The 18,727-nt window shown below is 39.7% G+C and overlaps 1 protein-coding gene across 2 annotated transcripts in view; it reads left to right on the top strand.

Annotated features, from left to right (window-relative positions):
• The window catches only part of LOC148645905 (von Willebrand factor A domain-containing protein 7-like), a 49,829-nt gene that overhangs the window by 8,221 nt on the left and 22,881 nt on the right, over positions 1 to 18,727 (top strand). For both annotated transcript variants that reach the window (XM_088610365.1, XM_088610367.1), the window contains exons 3-11: positions 5,880 to 6,167; positions 6,659 to 6,752; positions 8,306 to 8,437; positions 10,602 to 10,788; positions 11,016 to 11,185; positions 12,646 to 12,758; positions 14,267 to 14,383; positions 15,620 to 15,829; positions 17,707 to 17,842. In XM_088610365.1, the coding sequence (XP_088466491.1) occupies positions 5,880 to 6,167; positions 6,659 to 6,752; positions 8,306 to 8,437; positions 10,602 to 10,788; positions 11,016 to 11,185; positions 12,646 to 12,758; positions 14,267 to 14,383; positions 15,620 to 15,829; positions 17,707 to 17,842 (1,447 nt within the window). The remainder of the gene's footprint in view (positions 1 to 5,879; positions 6,168 to 6,658; positions 6,753 to 8,305; positions 8,438 to 10,601; positions 10,789 to 11,015; positions 11,186 to 12,645; positions 12,759 to 14,266; positions 14,384 to 15,619; positions 15,830 to 17,706; positions 17,843 to 18,727) is intronic.

Raw genomic sequence — 18,727 nt, 5'->3', positions numbered from 1 at the left:
TTAGTTACTACTACCATCTACTGTATGTACATTAAGTTGCAATATATATGAGACAGTACGGCTTTAAAGATACAGCAGTTCAGTGTGTGTGAAATATATTTTTCACTTTCAGAATTTAAAGTTAAATTATCCTGATTACTCATTGCTGAAATTTATGTTAAGGAACAATACAGTATATATTATCACAATGTGGATGCAAGCCTAAAAAAAGCACATTGTGTTCACAACAAGCCACAGTAGAATAATAAACTATTTTTCATATATCGAACTGAGTAATGTTGTTTTTGCAGAATAGCCCTACTTTTTTTGTTAATTTAATATTTAGCATACTGTAATAATCTGTTTTAAATTAATAAAAGTCTAAACAATTTACAACTTGTTGTGTATCTTAATAAAGAGCCGTTTTTATATTCTTTTAACTATTTTATTAACTACACAGATCACGCCCTTACACCATATATTCCCGCCTTCTACTCTCCAGTTCTGATGTCTACTCACTATACTACATCCCTTCCTTTGTTATTTTTAAAGTCCATAACTTTTCCATACAATTGTAACAATTCTATATCAACACACAGTAAGCGGTTATTAACTATTACAACAAAATGTATGTAAAACCTTCCATTTCTATTCGACACATTCAACTTTTTTTTACAACTATTTCTATGCGTACCAAATTTTAGTTCAATTTCTACTTAAGTCACTTCTAAATATCACCTCATTTCTAGAAGTCTAAGCAACATCTACATAGATAACACAAACAAAATAGGGCAATTTAACATTTGGAGAGCTATGAAAGTCCTGTATTTTAAAATGTCTCTGTAACGAGCCGGTTTCCTGATAACCCTGCCACTTCTGGTTGTTACTTCACTTCTGGGTAAAGTTACTGGCTCTCCTATGGATGTACTCTCCACTGTCTGAGGACTCGGCACTTCCTGCACATCAGAGAGTCCTGTATTCTCAGCTTTTTTTGTTTCTGCAGATTCAAAATCAAGATACAATGGAGGAGCGTGTCAAAGATGTTTTACATTTCTCATTATTTTTGAGCCATCTTTCACATTCACTAACTCAAAAGAGTTACAAGAGGTGTTTCTTAATAACACATAACGAGTGTCTTTGAACTTGGCATCCAATTTACTGTTGTCTAGGCCAGCCACAAACACTACATCACCGATCTTGAAGTTGTGATCCCTTGCTCGATTTGTCTAGTCTGCATATAATTTCATTTTATGTGTGTACTCCTCATGATGTCTATGGATATCTTTTGTCTTTTGAATGTCCCTCGGCTCTTCTTCTTTCTTTTCCACGTTTGGTAGTTTAGTCCAGATATCACGTCCAAAGATAAGATTAGCTGGGGTTTCTCCAGATGCCCTGTGAGGTGTTGATCTATAAGCCAGCAGAATCTTAGGGAGTTCCTCTCTCCATTTTTGTCCTTCTTTCACAGCTGCTCTCAAGGCCCTTTTCAGGTATCTGTGAAATCTTTCAATTTTGCCATTACTTCTCGGATAGGAAGGTGATGCACGGATGTGTTTAATTCCACAGTTAGTTGAAATGATTCAAACATCTGTCCTATGAATTGCCTGCCATTATCTGTTACTACCTCTAGTGGATAACCAAATAACTGTGGCTGAAGATATGTCTGATACAACAACCGCCTCAGGGTAAGAAGTATAATAGTCTATGACAGTCAATATGTTTTCATTCTAAATGGGACCTACCAGGTCAATGCCCAATTTTGTCCAAGGCCTTGGTGGTAATTCAAGTGGTTGGAGAGGTTGACCCTCCTGCATTGGCTGATTCAACACACAAGTGGAACAATTCCTGACTAGTCTTTCAACATCACTGTCCATGTTGGGCCAGTAAAATTTGCTTCTCAGGTACTGTTTTGTACGAACCACACCCTGATGTGTCTCATGTGCTATTTTCAATGCTTGTCTGATTTTTGTTTTAGGTAACACAATCCTCTGTCCTCTTAAAAGCAGTCCATCATATGTAGATAACTCCAACCTTTACCTGTGATATGGCTGCAGTTCTTCTGGAATTGGAATAGGCCATTGTCCTTTTTCCACTATGGACATCAACAATTTCAATGTGTCATCTTCATTTGTTGCTTGCTTAAGTTCCTCAAGTGTCAGTGCATGCAGTTCATAAGTGCTGATTGAAAGCACTCTATCAACATAGGTGTCTACATAACCAGTGTCTTCTGTGTCTGGTTAAGGAAGACGTGACAATGAGTCTGCGACATTGGTTTTCCCTACTATGTGTTCAATTTTGTAATCATATGGCCGTAATCTCAATCCAAGTCTTTGTATCCTGGGTGGTAACAATGTTGCCTTTTTGGGATTGAACATGTAAATTAAGGTTTTATGATCCATTTGAAGTGTGAACTTGCCTCCCCATAAATATGTCCTAAAATGTTCCACTCCTCAAACACAACCCAAGGCTTCACGCTCTACATGCAAGTAATGCCTTTCTGTTGGGGTAAGTGAGCGACTTGCATATGCCACTGGCTTGTTCTGTCCGTCTTCTTGTCTTTGTAGCAATACTGCTCCAAGTCCTACAGGACTCGTGTCACTGATCACTACTGTTGGCGCATCTAGTTTGAAGTACAGTATGCCAGACACGGTTCAGTTACGAGTGCTCTTTTCAACTCGGCAAAGGCTTTCTCAGTTTCATTCCCACTTCTGTCCTTTCCTCGTTAGTTTTCTAAGGGGTTCTGATATATCTGCATAATTAGGAATTAATTTAATCAAAAATCCACAAGTGCCTAAGAACGAGCGCAAAAGTGCAACATTCTCAGGTCTCGGTGCACTGCAAACAGCTGTCACCTTTTTCAGGTCTGGTTTTATTCCTTCTGCAGTGACCAAATGTCCCAGTATCTCGATCTCTTTCAGGCCAAAGATACACTTATCTTTATTTAAAGTTAAGCCTCTGTCTTGGAATCTTTGGAATACTTGCCTGAGCCTCTGTTCTATTTGTTCTTCCTTTTCCTACAACATCATCCATATACCATCCAACACCTGGCATTGCACACAACATCGAGTCCATAGCCTTCTGATAGGTCTCTGGGGCACTAGACAAGCCAAAAGGAACTTTTCTGAAACGGTAACAACCCAACTTGCCAGAACCCTTTTCGAGCATCTAACTGCAAAAACCTTGGCTCCTTGCACTGCTTACAATATGCTGTCAACCGTTGGTACTGAATGTCTCTCTCTGATTACTGCTTTATTCACTTCTCACAGATCCACACACAGTCTCACTTCCTTGGTGTCTTTTTTAGGTATTATCAGAATATTTTAGATCCATTCTGCACCTTCATTCACATCTTCAATAATTCCATCATCCAACGTTTTTATCTAACTCCTGATTAACAGCTTCTATCATCGGATAGGGTACTCGTCTCAGACTTTGAGCTACTGGCAAAACTTTCTCATCTACTGAAACCTTGTGACTGTCCTAAACCTTTAAAAGAGTGACTCATATTCCTGTGCTAACTGTCACGATTATAGTCCCCCCTCCTTAAGGGTGCTCCAGCCCTTTCACTTGAGACTTTATTCTGTGCACCTGTTTCCTATTCCCAGCCCACCTTAAAAGCCAGGCGCTGACGCTAATCCGGGCTCTGCATCTGATTTCCGTATCGTGCGAGTCCGGGACCTGGAAGCGCCTGGTCCCGTTAAGGTTTTAATCTCTGTTCCCGTTCCTATTCCCTGTCCGCCGGTTCTGACCCGGCCTTCGTGTTTTAATTCCGCGTTCTGATGGATCTCCTGGTTTTGGACTTACCCTTGTGTTTTGGATATTCTCTAAGGACTACTCTTTTGGATTGTTCACCTCGGCCACACCTCCCCCGTGCACCAGCGCACCTTGGACACGCCCCCCTGTCTTCAGCCCCGTATTCCTGCATGACGTTTCCCCAGTGTTTCCCCACTTCGTCCGATTGTGTCGTCCGCATAGGGTCCGGAAAGAACTGTTCGTTACACTAACTGCTTAAATCTCTCTAAAGACTAGTCAACCGCATTGACAGTGTCTCCTACACTCAGAATTTTCAGATCAAAACATGCTTTTCTTCCCAACAATGCTTCTACATTTCCTTCAATTACATAAACTTTGTCCTTTATTACATTTTTCTGCCATTTCAGCTGTGCCTCGAAGTAGCCAACACACTTAAGTGGACTAATTTGTTCATAGGCATGAAATTTCATCTTAGTCTGCTGAAGTTCAGTTCTGTGTGCAAACACTTTCTTCAAAAGTTCTACTCCAATGAAGTTTCTTGGACTTCCTGTATCTATCACCATTTTTATCTCTTGGCCATTTATTCGAATAGTTTCTTTACCTTCAGGGTCAATGGAATTAACAAATTCATCTGAGTCTGAAGAAGGTTCTTGAACTGCTCGCAGTTTTGTCCCTTCCTTATTTGTATTAAGTTTCTTTTCCTGATGGGAACCGTCTTTCTTTCTACACACTCGTGCATAATGTCCTGTTTTCTTACAGTGTAGACATTTTGCTGTTCGCACTCCGCATTCATCTGCTTTGTGCGTTGTTAGTCCGCACCTGTAACATTTAATGTCAGCCGTCCCCTGTTCTTCTATATCTCTAGCTTGACTGCATCCGGCTGCTCGGCTTTTGTTTGTAAAGTTTGAGCAAGTACCCCGTTCAGTGTTTCTTGTGAAGTAAACATGACTCTGTCTAGCTTTGTCACTGTGGTCAGAAAGCATTCTTGATTGTGCTTGAGCTGCTTCATGAATTCTAGTGACTGTAAGAGCTCTTTCTAAAGTCAGCCCTTCCTCCTGCAACAATTTATCATGCAGTCTCTTATGTGCACATTTTTCCAGAAGCTGATCTCTTAACATGTCAGCTTCCAACACTCCAAAGTCACACGATTTAGCCAGTCCTCTTAGTGCATTCACAAAAGCATCAACAGATTCGTCCTGAGACTGAGTTCCCTGCCTAAATTTATGCCATTCCAAAACCACATTTCTCAGCGGTGTAAAGTAAGCGTCTAAGGCAGCTACAGTCTGTTCATATGTTCCTTTTTCTCCAGGGAGGTTGGCGAAAATCCGCTGCATGGGAGCCCCGATACAGTGCAGTAATGTAGCCCGTCTCACGGCATCCGGAGCTTCTGTAGATCCACTGGCGATTTAAAAAAATCTGTACGACTCCATCCATATCTTGTATTCGGTATACAAATCCGGAGCTCCGAGGTTCAGTGGAAGCGGTGGAGAAAGCTGGGCATAAGCAAAGCTTCTTGGCGCGGCGGCCATATCTTCCATGGCACAAGCTAAACGAACAGTCCGAATATTCAAGAGTTCGTTTCTACCAGCAAGAGAACTAAAATCTGCAGTGTTCTGCTCGCTTTGAGTTCGTCAAGCACTCATCTCTCGTCGCCATAAATGTTGTGTATCATAATAAAGAGCCGTTTTTAAATTATTTTAACTATTTTATTAACTACACAGATCATGCCCGTACACCATATATTCCCGCCTTCTACTCTCTCGTTCTGTTGTCTCGTGATGTCTACTCACTATACTACACAACTTAAATTCTATAATTGGGAAAAGATTGTCCCACAGGATTGACCGGGATTTGAAACCAGGTGTTTTCTGGCAACAGCCCAGATACTTCTAGGCCACGTTATGCTTTCACTGCTCCACCTGGTGGTTTTACAAAGTAGTGGTAACCCGCAGTGCAGGCACTGCAATGTACTGCAATATCCTGCAAGCATTTCTGAATGAGTGGATCTGTACTAAAAATTATAATAGTGAATTATTATACACTAGTAGTAGCATTATATACACAAATCACAAATATATTCTTGTGTGCATATATCAATACATATATACTAATTATATACAAACCATATTCTTTGTTTTTTGCAAATGCAGATTGATGACAATCTCACCCCACAGCAAGTGATCCAGGCACACTATGACACGATGGGTGAGAAGGTGTCTTCAGAAACATTTGAGGAAGCTATCCAATCCATTGTTTTAAGTAATGCCTGGGTGGATCTGAGGCACGTATTGAATGAGGAGTATCATTTTGACAATGAGTCCTTTCTGAAGGGGAAAAAGCTCATTACTGATGGGATAGCCAGTGTGAAAGGCAACATTAGGCAGCAGAACTTCTATACAGCAAGAAAGAGACTGGGGCAAATCTTTCACACCCTGCAGGTGAGTAAAACATTTCATCGTGCCTGGTTAAAAGTAAAGATACTATGTGTCTATGAGGTTTTTATTGTTGATAAAAGCAGGATAGCAATCTTTCCAATCATACACCTAAATTACAAGAATTAAGAGTAAAACAAACCTGACAGAAGCAAGAAAATAATATTTTTGTGATTATAATTATTACATTATTCCAAAAATGGGATACAACAGAAATCCAGGAATAAAAAAAAAACCTGAAAAAAATAGCATCTCTAAGCACATAAAGCCAATAGTCTGTCTGGGTGTTTGTCAGGTTGCTATAAATATATCACCTCCAGAAGAAGGGTGTTTTTGATAAAACAAAGGAATTTTAGACATACCTTCTCATTAAATGTTATAAAGGTTATTATATGGTACATATTTAAACAACAGTTGCTCCCTTAGCATTGACACAATCCTGTTTCATGTTTCTTTATTATCATTCTCTTCCCAACATGTATGTTTGTATTTCCTAGGATTTCTACAGCCACAGTAATTGGATCGAGCTGGGCTACAAGACTCCTTTTTCCAACTTGATCCAATCCAGTGCCTCTCTCGAAAATATTGCATGTGAGCTTCTGTCTGTTGTTCTGTGCTGACACAAAGAGTGACGACTAATCTTCATTTCTCCTGCATCAGCACACTGCAGAACCTCCCAGTTTCCAGAACACAATCTCGACAAGACACGTCAATCAGCTGCTTCATCTATATACTTGTTATGGCAGCAGCAATGTCCCACCTGTGCACGAATAATGACCATACCTACAGTATCTCTTTGGGAACAGACTATTTAAGATAGGACTTTGCTTTACTCAGAGCTCAGTCTTAGAGCTTGTTCTGAGTATGAGATGGGAAGAGATTCCATTCCTAATTCTCGACTCCTTTATAGTCTACGTGCTTTATACCGTGGATTTTTTGGCTGTGGCCATGCTTGCTTTTTATTTCAACTATATCTTTGGATTGCATTTGTCTGTTTACTTGTTCGCTATGCCAGCTATTCTGCTTGCCTCACCTGCTCTTGGGTTCTCCTCTGGAGACTTTGAGTCTTCCTATCTTGACAGCTTCGGTCATCAGTAGAGGAAGCTGAAACAATCGCATTTTATATGGGATGGAACATTATTTAACCTTTTCTGTCTGGCACTTGCACTGCCACATCATTTCACAGTTTTGTTTATTGTGCAATAATAGTGTAAGATGCATGGAGAGATCGAAGATGCAAATTACAATTTGTTCTCAGCGAAGGATTATGTGTACAGAGTGTAGTTTGCACCTCTCCTTAAAAGATGGAGCTGAATATAATCAGTTCCATGAGGCACAGTTCATTAGCCAAGACATTGATTTCTTCATGCCTGTTATCCATCCATTCTTTTTCCTGTTCAGAGTTGTGTGGCAGCTTGAGCCTATCACTGCAAACAATGGGCCTAAGGCAGGGTGCAGCCTAGGTCCATCACAGGGCAGACACACACACACTGACACCCAGGGCAAATTTGCCCAGAAATCAATTAACAGGATCACCCAGAGGAAACCGACATGGACACGGTAACAAACAAGCTCCTTGTAGATAGCACTCCAGATCTGGAATCGGGGGCCCTAGCACTGTGAGGCAGCAGTGAGAACCACTGTGTCTCTATTCCAGCCTCGTGCTTGTCATGTAATATTTTACTCTTAGGAGTCACAGAAAACTCTATATAGTAGTATCACCACCTGAACTTTAAACGTGCTTACAAATATGTCACATTTAAAGATTTCCTGCATGACAGCCAGTCATCATATATTGTCTAAAGAATTCACTATGTAATTTAAGCATTATGTTTATTTACACCGTAAACCCTTCTATATCAGGGTTTTCACTATATTTCCCCAAAGGAAACAGGTAATAGGAGTCAAAGCGTGAAGACATAGAAGAAGATTATTTTATAAACAGCAAAATGTATTTTATACTCTTGTGCTTTACTGTACATACATTTTGGAGCTATACTGGTGTATTAATATTTTGTTCTTTCTCTACTTAATATCTCAAAGGTTCACATGTCAGGTCTGTGTCAGTTTCTCTGAGTGTCTGTGACTGTCATCTGGCTGTTCCACCCATCAGCACTACTTGCAAAACTTGTCTTTTCCTTCAGCTAAAGGTGAGCCAACATGCAGTGACTGTGCTGAGGGGACATGTCCGGACAACATCCTGGAAAGTATATTACAAGGAAGGAAGCTCACATCAGGGTATTTTGATCTCAGGCCTTGGGCATCAAAGCCAACAGGTATTGTAAACCAGTTACACCTGTTATAATAAACTAAATTAAACTACAACTATATATTTCATATTATTTGTTAATTTTAGAGGACATTTATTTCTGTTAAGATTTCAGTCTTCATTTTCCTCAAGTATTTCTTTCATCTTGATAAGTAAAGAAATTGCCTTTCAGCTCATACAAATTACTATGTATGAATGACTAATTGTATTTATTGCTCGACAATAAACATCCATCCACCCATTTTTGAACCACTTCATCCAATTCAGGGTTGCAGGGGAGCCAGAGTCTTTTCTGGCAATCAGTGAGCACAAGGTGGGATACACCCTGGAGGGGACACCCGTCCATCACAGGACACAACCACAGGGTCAATATTTTAACCTACTAATACGGCTTTGGACTGTGGGAGGAAACCGGAGCACCAAGAGGAAACTCACTTGAACACGAGAAGAGCGTACAAATTCCACACAGACCGCACCACAGGAATTGAGTCCCGGGCCTTGACACTGAGGCAGCAATACTAAGCACTGTGCCACTGCTTCGCTCATCAAAAAACACATCACAGTTTAAATTAAGGTTTATTATTTTTATTTTTTGTATACACAAATCAATTGTGACAAGAGTCCTTGAAAATGATAATTTGTAGTGCTTATAAGGTTGTGAATAATAATAATGATAATAATAATAATAATTGCTTACACTTACATAGCGCTTTTCTGGACACTCCACTCAAAGCGCTTTCCAGTGTAGCGCTGCGCGTTGTAGATTCAATTATGAATCTATGCGGAGTTGTGGAGCTGAGTAGGGAGAGATTTTAGGTAAATGCTGGTTCAATACCAAAGATAATCCAGGAGGAGAAGGCAGAGAAATACAAACTGCTAGACGAGATCAGGATCAAAGGTGAGTTCTGGGTTCGAGTATCCAAAAGCAAGAGCAAGTAGTTACCAATGCGAGGTCAGGGGTTCCAAGAAGCTAACAATACTGAGCAAAGGAACAAGTAACAGGTTTATTCCTGCAGAAAAGAGAAGAGAGAAAACACAACGTTTCAGCTCTGGAGCCTTCTTCAGGTGTCTTTCTTCTCTTTTCAGCTTGGAATAAACCTATTACTTGTTCCTTTGCAGCCAACGCATGTTGACGCAGCTACCCACCTGAAATATTGAGCAACGATCAGTGAAATGGAGAAGGCTTTAGTATGTTTGGAAGTGGAGGGTTTGTTAACAAGTGAGGCACTCTGATGGGATGAAGTGATAGATCGGCGGCATTTGCAGGGATTGCCTCCAGATGGTGCTTGATTGGGGCGAGACCGTCTGTGTGGAGGATTAGCAGGGGGTGTGACATCCAGGTCATGGGGATCCCCTCCACCACCAATAGTGTGCAGCCCCACCTGGATGATGCAACCACAGCCATAGTGCACCAGAACACTCACCACACATCAGCTATCAGAAGGGAGGAGAGCAGAGTGATGAAGCCAGTTCATATTTAACGGCTCATCCGAAGGACAGAGCCTTTTTACAGTATAGTGTTCCCACTAACACCTCTTCCAGCAGCAACCTTAGTTTTTCCCAGAAGTCTCCCATTCAGGTTTTGACAGGCTCACACCTGCTGAGCTTAACGGGGCTGCCAGTTATGAGTTGCTGGGTGATATGGCTGCTGGCTAATGATGGCAATGAATGATGGTTTGTATGTCTTTGCTGAGCCTGAATACAAATTGCTAGCAATGTTATCATGTCCAGTGCAATGGAAACATTATTTCAGAAACATGAAAAGTTAATTACAAAACAGCGTAAGCATTATTGAAAGATTAGTTTAGAGGTTAAATGTGAATGGCAGTCTGCAATTGTTCAGTACAATGTCTCTGGGCTCTAAATGCAATCTTTTAAAATGTGATCATCACTACGACTTGAGATCTACATGGAAGGTAACAGACAGCAGTTAAAGGCCCTGAACGTTTTATCATTGCTATCAGTAACAAAACCGTGTACAGACTTTAGCAAACAATTAACATTTTCTCCTACTGGAATTGTCAAGCCTTCCTGAGTGCTGACTGTTTTTCCTGTTACTGCTCTTATCACAAACCTAAACTGTACATATATACTTTATACTATGGTTTATTCTCTCTCCCTGTGTGTTCCCCTCTTTCTCACTTTTCTACTCTCTATCTCTCCAACTCTAGGGAAGTGTAGTCATGGTGGGTTGTCTGATTTCACTAGTGATGATATTCCCCGTGGAGGTATCAGTAAGGATACTTACAGTTCAAATCATGGCTCTCTGCATGAAATAGCTGCACAAATAGCCACCACAGCTACGATGGAACAGCTTCAGGACCTCCGCAATGCAGCTGGAGATGATGAGTTTCTACGGTATGAACAATTTTGAAATTTATTATTTTTAACACGTGTCAGAGTGCCAGTCATTCAGTGTGATCATTCAGTATATCTCAGTGGACTTTTAGAGTGTTCGCTCACTTATGGTCAGTGCTATGTCATTTTGGCCATTGAAGTGCAGTTCTGTATTTCACTTTCTAAACCCCTACTCTCACTTTTCATTCCAAATCGTTCTCACACATACCTGTTCTTCTGTCTTCCAGGTTCATGGGAATTTCTCGTCCTTCTGTGCTCTGTTTTGTCATTGACACTACAGGTAGTATGTCTGATGACATAGAAGAGGCAAAGAGAAGATCCTTCTCCATTATAGACACAAAACGTGGAACCTCCAATGAACCCTCTGCTTATATTCTGGTGCCCTTTAATGATCCTGGTGGGTAATGTATGATAATATACTGATACATAAATGCAGGACTCATGTTTTATGTATTTAATCAAATATGTTAAACAATTATCAAATACAATCACTAAAACTATGAATACCAATATACATCAAATAATTATTAAGTATTACAACTGTCAAATGAACGTTATAAAAAAATATCAGCTACTGTATGACCTGAGAATGAGAATTGCAGGGTGACATGGCTGCTGGTGATTAGCCATGACCACAGTGATCACCTTATTGTGGTCTAAAACACAAAAGAGAAGGACTTGGAAATCAGCACCTACATGTGCTGACAATGTCCCTCAAAATTCAGAATTACAAACTCTGGATATATGGTACTGATAGCCCTGGGTAAAATCTTTTCTGATGGAAAATTTAAATTAAAGGAATCCTATCCCTGAGGTCCCTGCTTCACTCAATGAGTACTTCATTACCTCCTCATACTATATTAATATGAATAATAGGAAACTTATACACCTACATAATTTAAAGCGATAATCTTAAGTCTCTCCTCCACATTCAGACAACAATAACATTCTTGAAGAAAACTCAGTCTTCACTCGGGTTAGGAGATTGTCAGTGATCTTTTATTCGATCAGCTGAAGGGGAGCACAGCACGGAGAAAGGCACCCATTTAATATGCTCGCTCAACTGAAGTTTCACTTTTCCTTTTATACATTAAATGTAGGCGAGACTTGAACATATCAAAGGAACACAAAAGGCACAGGAAACTCACAGAAGTCTTTCAAACAAACAAAATAGGACAGGACCATTCCATTTGGCATCCCGCAATCGGTTTTATGTCTCTCTGATAAAACACACGGGTGTGAAAAGTCACAGGCTTTGGTTGCATAAAGACAGCTGTCTCAGGTGCAAACAGAAAACCTCTCTCGCACATAGTCACAGTCTTGACCCTTCTCAAGAGTTCGTCTCATTTAGTCTTCCACTGCAAGACAGCCTTTGCAACATTGTGCTGTACTTCTAATGAAACAATGCAGGTACACCTGACACTTGTGACAGAAATTATCTTTAGTTCCTTAAACACGAGCCGCATGTGATTTGATTATGTTGTTCTTACGAGTGCATTGGTATTTTGTGACTGGACAGTCAGAACTAGGATTTAACATTAGAAGTAGGCTCCGTCGAAGATATAGATGCCTCAATGTATTATCTGGACCCAGCCATTCACCCATTAATTTACTGTACATCTGATGCCCTACAGCCCTTATACCTGCAAATTCAGATGACTATACTAAAAGTGTTGAATTAAATTCTCTATGTAGTATTCAGCACTACATTTTTGAAGAGTAGATATATTCCTTTCTTAATGCATTTGTATGTTTGCATTTTAGCTTTAACTTGGCTAGAATTAAAACTGGCGTAGACTACTCTGGAGCCTTTTAGAAAATACTGCTTGACACGTTAATTTTCTATTGTGTGTATAGATTTTGGACCAGTGACAAGGACAAAGGACCCAGAAGTTTTTAAAAAGAAGATCAATGCTCTCACTGCCAGTGGAGGAGGTGATGAGCCAGAGATGTGTCTGTCTGCCCTTCAGGTGACTATATATATATAAGTCCTAACAGAGTCAGCTAAAATCAGCATGTTATCTCCCAGTCAGAAAGCCCATGAAGGTACAGTAAAAACAAAGATTGAAGGCGCACAGCCCTTTTCTCATCACAGATGCAGTACGGTATGTCAAACTGAGTATCACATACATCCAATTTTTTTGAACCACCAATCAACAATTTTGAACCTCTGTCATATTCTTTTTTCGTTCCACGCCTTGACTCCTTGTTGAACAATTATCCAGACCCCTATAGACACATGTGGCATCTTAGTAACATATGAACTCCAGATCTACAGGACAATATGAGGAGACTTGTGTACGATTGGATTTAAAGTGTGGTTCATAAGGGGTAAGCTCAAAAGTGCTGCAGAACATAACTACATGTAGTAAATAACAGCATATTTTATAAATTGCTTTTACATTGACATTTTGAATCTGTGTATGTACCTGCATTTCATTATTCTTGTAACCCAGGTTCTCTGAAGGAAGATAGTAGCCATCTGCCAATTAGATATCACTTGGTGAAAGAATGAATGAGTGTTTGTGACAACTAGGCTTATCACAAGTGTGACACTGAGTGGTTCAAGGACCCAGTCACTGCTAGTCTGAATCTCAGATATATGTTTGAATAAGTTGTAACATAGATGTCATACAGAAAAGTAGTTCAGGTGCTCACACCTGAAGAAGTCTCCATGGCCGAAAGGTTGTGTTTTCTTTCTCCTTTTTTTCAGCATGGAATAAACCTATTACTTGTTCCTATACAGAAAAGTACTCTGAAGTAGGACACATAATTTAATCATGCTTTCACTGGTGTGCACTTCAACCCCCTCTAGGACTTAGCGATGTTTAGAATGTGGAAATCACATTCACAATCCAGTGAGAATGGTGACTTTTCTGTGGGCACCCAGGAATAATAAAATAATAAAAGATGAGTGTGTGGTCAGAAAGGCATGTTACTCAAGTCAGGTCTATCTAACAGCACCAGATTGATATTGCACTTTGTTCAGACACATGGGTTGGGCCATAATGACACTCTATATGATTTACTGGGTGAAATGTAGACAATGATTCAAATATCATAAGCATATGGAGATTAATGTCATTTTCCAGAAACAACAGCAAGCAAAAACATTGTCTGAATATACAGAAAACGGAGATCCGCCATCTAGTGATATTCAAATGGATTTTACTGTAAATGAGAGCAACAGATCTGGATTCATTTTTTGATAAAAGGTGTATGAGCTTCAACAACGTGGCGGAGCAGCTTGTTCCATACTCCCACAACCCTTTTTGTAAAATTGTGAAACTTGCATTTCCTTAGTTTAGTTTCCTCTACTGTCCACTGGTTCATGTTTTACTGTTGATTCTGAAGAAGTCTGTGATGCTTCATACTGTTCATAACCTTGCATTTAAGTGCAAATGTGTTTTTTTGTAACCTTACTGATTTTTTTATTGATTGATTTTATTGATTTATTCTGCCTGTGTACGGTTTTCAGCTGGCCCTCACCAGTGCCCCCCCTTCCTCGGAGATCTATGTGTTCACTGATGCCTCAGCGAAGGACTCCTACCTGAAGAGCACCATCATTGCACTGATTGAGAGCACCAAATCTGTGGTCAGTAGTTCTAAATGTGTGTCCTGATTAAGAGAAACAGAAGTCCTTTGCAGATATATATGTGATTGCATTAGGCTAGATTTCAGACATTAGCCTTTAGGAATGATAATGACAACATCTGTACAGAAGTACATCCACACATCTGCACGACATCTTTCCAGAAAGACATCTGAAACCAAAATGATCCTGTATTATCACACCTCCCTCCTTGCCTTAACAACAGATTTGTCTCCTTCTAATCCTTTCTATTCATCAGCAGGTTTTGACTTCACAGTTCTGCCAGGAACACTCCTTCTCTCCTGCTTCCCACCTCCTCTCAACTACCCTGTCTTTTGTTCTCCCCTGCTTCATTAACCGCTCATTAATTCATTAATTCCCTCTCTCTCTCATACCTGTCATACCTGCTCCACTGTGTCTCACTTCCTTTCAGCATGGAATAAACCTTTAACTGTTCAATGGAATTCAATGTATTTTATATAGCGCCTTTCACATCAAGGTTGCCCCAAGGCCCTTAACAAAGCTGTGTGACAGTACATAACAGTACAATTCAGGAAGAGAAAAAGCCAGAAGACATCAGAGGAGAGGAACCAAAAACTCTTCAGTAAGGAGAAAAGAAACCTTTAGGGTCAACTGGCTGCCCAACCACTCTGGACATGCTAAGATTATACAATTAAAAAAAGTACTAAATGAGGAGTATTAAGTCCATTATGTCCTTCTGTGTGCCAGTACTCCATGCAGTTCTCTGTAGACCAGCAAATCCTCCTAAACGATAGCTATATCCACAATGCCTCTCTTGGATCAATGGCAGTAATGCAACATCCAACTCAGATGGTGCCCAGCCCGGGCGCCATCCAGACATGTGGGGAGGAGAATAGGATAGTTTGGTCAAAACAGATGTATCTACCTGGTGGGCCAACATACTGTAGAGACACACAGTGGTATGTACAGCAGCACCAGCAGCCATGATGTAAGGTGTGAGTAGGCTAGGCTGAAGTAATAGGTTTTCAGTCTGGATCTGAATACTGAGATTTGCAGCTACCTACTTGAACATATTATTATTATTATTATTATTATTATTATTATTATTATTATTATTATTATTTAATGATATTATTGTTAATTATTATCAATATTAATACTACTACTAATAAAAATAACTTTCATTTATATAACTCTTTTTCTCCAGCTAAAGCACTTTCTCTGCTTTTTTAACCATCTCTCTGTTTTTACCTCCAGGTCAGCTTCTTGCTCACAGCCGGCCTGTCTCGGCGGCGACGGTGGAGCAGCAAAAGTCAGGAACACGGGCAGCTGATTGCAGGTCGACTCTCTCAAGATGCAGCCCTGCTGTACCAGGACCTGGCACAGACATCAGGGGGGCAGGCAGTACGCGTCAGCAAAGGTCAACTGTCGGAGGCCTCTGCCATCATTTCCTCCAGTGCTGCTCTGGTAAAACGTGCTTTCAGTGTTGCATCTCAGTTTATCAGAGGTTGCACTGGCAAGATAATTACAAATGGGGGTTCCAAAAATTGTGAAATCAGGAATTAACCGAGCAGCTTAGTCAATAAGTACAATAATTATCCATAACCCCCAACTTGTAAGTGGTTTCTACAGAATATACCCGGCTGGTATAATTAGAGGCACATGAATTCTTTATTTCTGGCACAGCTTTGGTGAAAAGAGGAATAATCCAGACACACTTGGTTAAACAAATGCTTATTTTAATGACAAGACACAAACTACACTACACACAACAAAACATACAGCACACAAGTTACTCTATGTACAGTATTTACAGATAAAGCATTTCAGAGGCCTAACATTCCGATCACCCAGAAAAACCCCAGATGTCTACTAAGCATGAAACTCTTAATGCCTACAGAGGCCACATAAGAGATAAACTGTCTTTTTAGTACAGTAAATGCAATACAACCTGCAGTTAAATCTCTGTGCCACAAATCTGGGTGCAGCAAAACAAATGGGATCCTATCTCCCTTTTCCAAAATAAACACCTTCAGCAGGAAAGACATCTCTAACAGAGATATTTTTACCCAGGAACCCAAGTTCCCTAACAACACAGAACAGCAAGCTCTCTCTAGCAAGGTTGAGATAGCTCCAGTCAGGTTTTGTTTGGATGATCGTGAAGTAGGGGCTCTCGTCTGGTACAAGTTCCAGCGCCTCTAGACTCCATTCTTCTCTCTCTCTTTCCTGCTTCTTCTTTCTTTTCATTGTTCGCCCTGTGCTCTTAATGTGATCTTATATGGTGTGTTTCTGTACTGCTTGTTGACAATCATCAATCCAAAGCTTACCTAGGTATCCTTAGGTATGTTGGTTTCTTAACAAGGGACCTCCACATTTCAACAAACATCCTCTCTGCTTTGAAAATAGAAGTGTTTACTCTGACAAGTGTTACAATTTATCTTAAATCTAAGAGAAACTTCTCAGTCAAAGCTCTAACAATATTTTTCTCTTTCTATATACCTATACATACCTATATCTATTATTACTGAATGCCATTGTGTGTGCTGAAAGTAAATTTGTGATAAAAAAAGAGTTTGTTTATTTTTGTCTGCTTTATAATGGTGCATTTAATTAATAGATTATTTTTGTCTTTAGAAAGTTTATCTACAGGGATATTTAATCTCTGTGCTGATTTTTTGGACTAGTGATTATTGCCAGTGAGATCCAATAGAGAGCCCTTTCAGATTTTTCTCACCTTACATTCTTACATGGTGTCAAGATCAATGTTATTGTGACTGTCCTATTATAGAAATGTGTTGCACATGAAGAGAATAATTGGAAAAGCAATAGGATGTGGAAACATAAAATCAGTCTTAAGAACAAATGCAGATATTTAGTACATTCATTCCTCCTGATATACTGGGGAATATGTGAATATTAGGGAATTGAGTAGAGTGCCTGTTGCCTGTGTGGAGCAGAGAGCTAGTTTTGCTAGGGGAATTAGAGTGCAGATTCAGAGGGCAGAAGTGGAAAACAAAAAAAGACAACAAGTGCAAGCAGACACTGGTGAGAATCAAAGTCCACACATATACTGTAAGTAGTGCAAGTGGTTACTGCTAAGGACAGTCATTTTTATTACTTTTTTAAGTTTTATGTGTCTAGAGCTATGTCACACTGATTAGCTGTAATAAGGATAAACAAAGCTTTCCTTGCTTGTTTACTTTAATGTAAGTACAAATTATACGTCTGCTGAGATGTTTCTGCTTTCTAGTGAAATGGTTAAACTTCATAATTGATATCACATTTTGGTCATTTTCATTTTATGGTATTCATCCACTTAAACATTTATTGATCTCTGATTCTAGGTGACACTGTTCCAGTCTGTGACTGACCCAGGAAAAACAGAGGAAATATTTTCATTCTATGTTGACCCCTCGGTCAGTAACCTCACTCTCTACATCACAGGGAGCTTCCTCAACTTCAAACTGCACAGCCCTGCAGGTAAAGAAAAATAGCATTTCATCTCTGCCCTGTATAAAAGGCAACACATCACCTCTAACCTATACAAAAGGCAATACATAATAAGAAAAATAAGGAAAAGAATAAATACACTTACTGTATATAGTGCCTTTCTGGATACTAAACATAAACAAAAAAATATGTTGCAAAGTTGCAATGAGGCGGGTAATGTGGTTGGGCAGTTTGGCTGGGTTATTATGGTTATTGTCAATGATGTGACAGAAGTTTCTGGATCTAGCAGACTCTATCGTATCCTTATATTCAGACAGTGTGTTTGTTCCAAGCCTGATAATGATACAGTTCTATGCAAAAATTTGGACATCCCTGGCCAGATAACATGTTTTGTTGGTTTTCTAAGTGCAAAGGAGTTAATGCAAACTCCAAAGGAGGTGTTACTAAGTACGGACTGATAGGGTGCCCAAACTTTTGTACATGCCTGTACATGCCACATTTACTGTTTTATTTGTTTCAATCTGTTAAATTTAGCTAATTTATTTCAACAAATAGTAACTGTGCGTTACAATTCGCAAAAATATGTCTAATTTTATTTTGTTCGCTGCAGAGGTTGTGTTTACTTCTTTTCACTTAGAAAATCAACAAAATCTGTAGTTTGGCCAGGGGTGCCCAAACCTTTGCAAATGTATGTGCATGCCAGAAACACACCACCTACATTCAAGTTTCTGGGAGACCGGGGTACCAGGGACAGAGTGAGAAAAAGAGATGGTTTGATTTTTTAAAGGAACTAAGGTTTCCTTCTTCTACATTGTGTCTTGCAAAAAGAATCGGCCCCTTCCAACAGTGTCTTATTTTGGTGACTTAGAAATGATCTAGGAAAAACATTTAAGCAGGCATTTAATCAAAACTTAA

This window comes from Lepisosteus platostomus, chromosome 17, assembly GCF_059453375.1.
Source record: "Lepisosteus platostomus isolate fLepPlt1 chromosome 17, fLepPlt1.hap1, whole genome shotgun sequence".
Classification (NCBI taxonomy): Eukaryota; Metazoa; Chordata; class Actinopteri; order Semionotiformes; family Lepisosteidae; genus Lepisosteus; species Lepisosteus platostomus.
The sequence above is the reverse complement of the archived record's forward strand: the minus strand, read 5'-3'. Positions and strand labels throughout refer to the sequence as shown.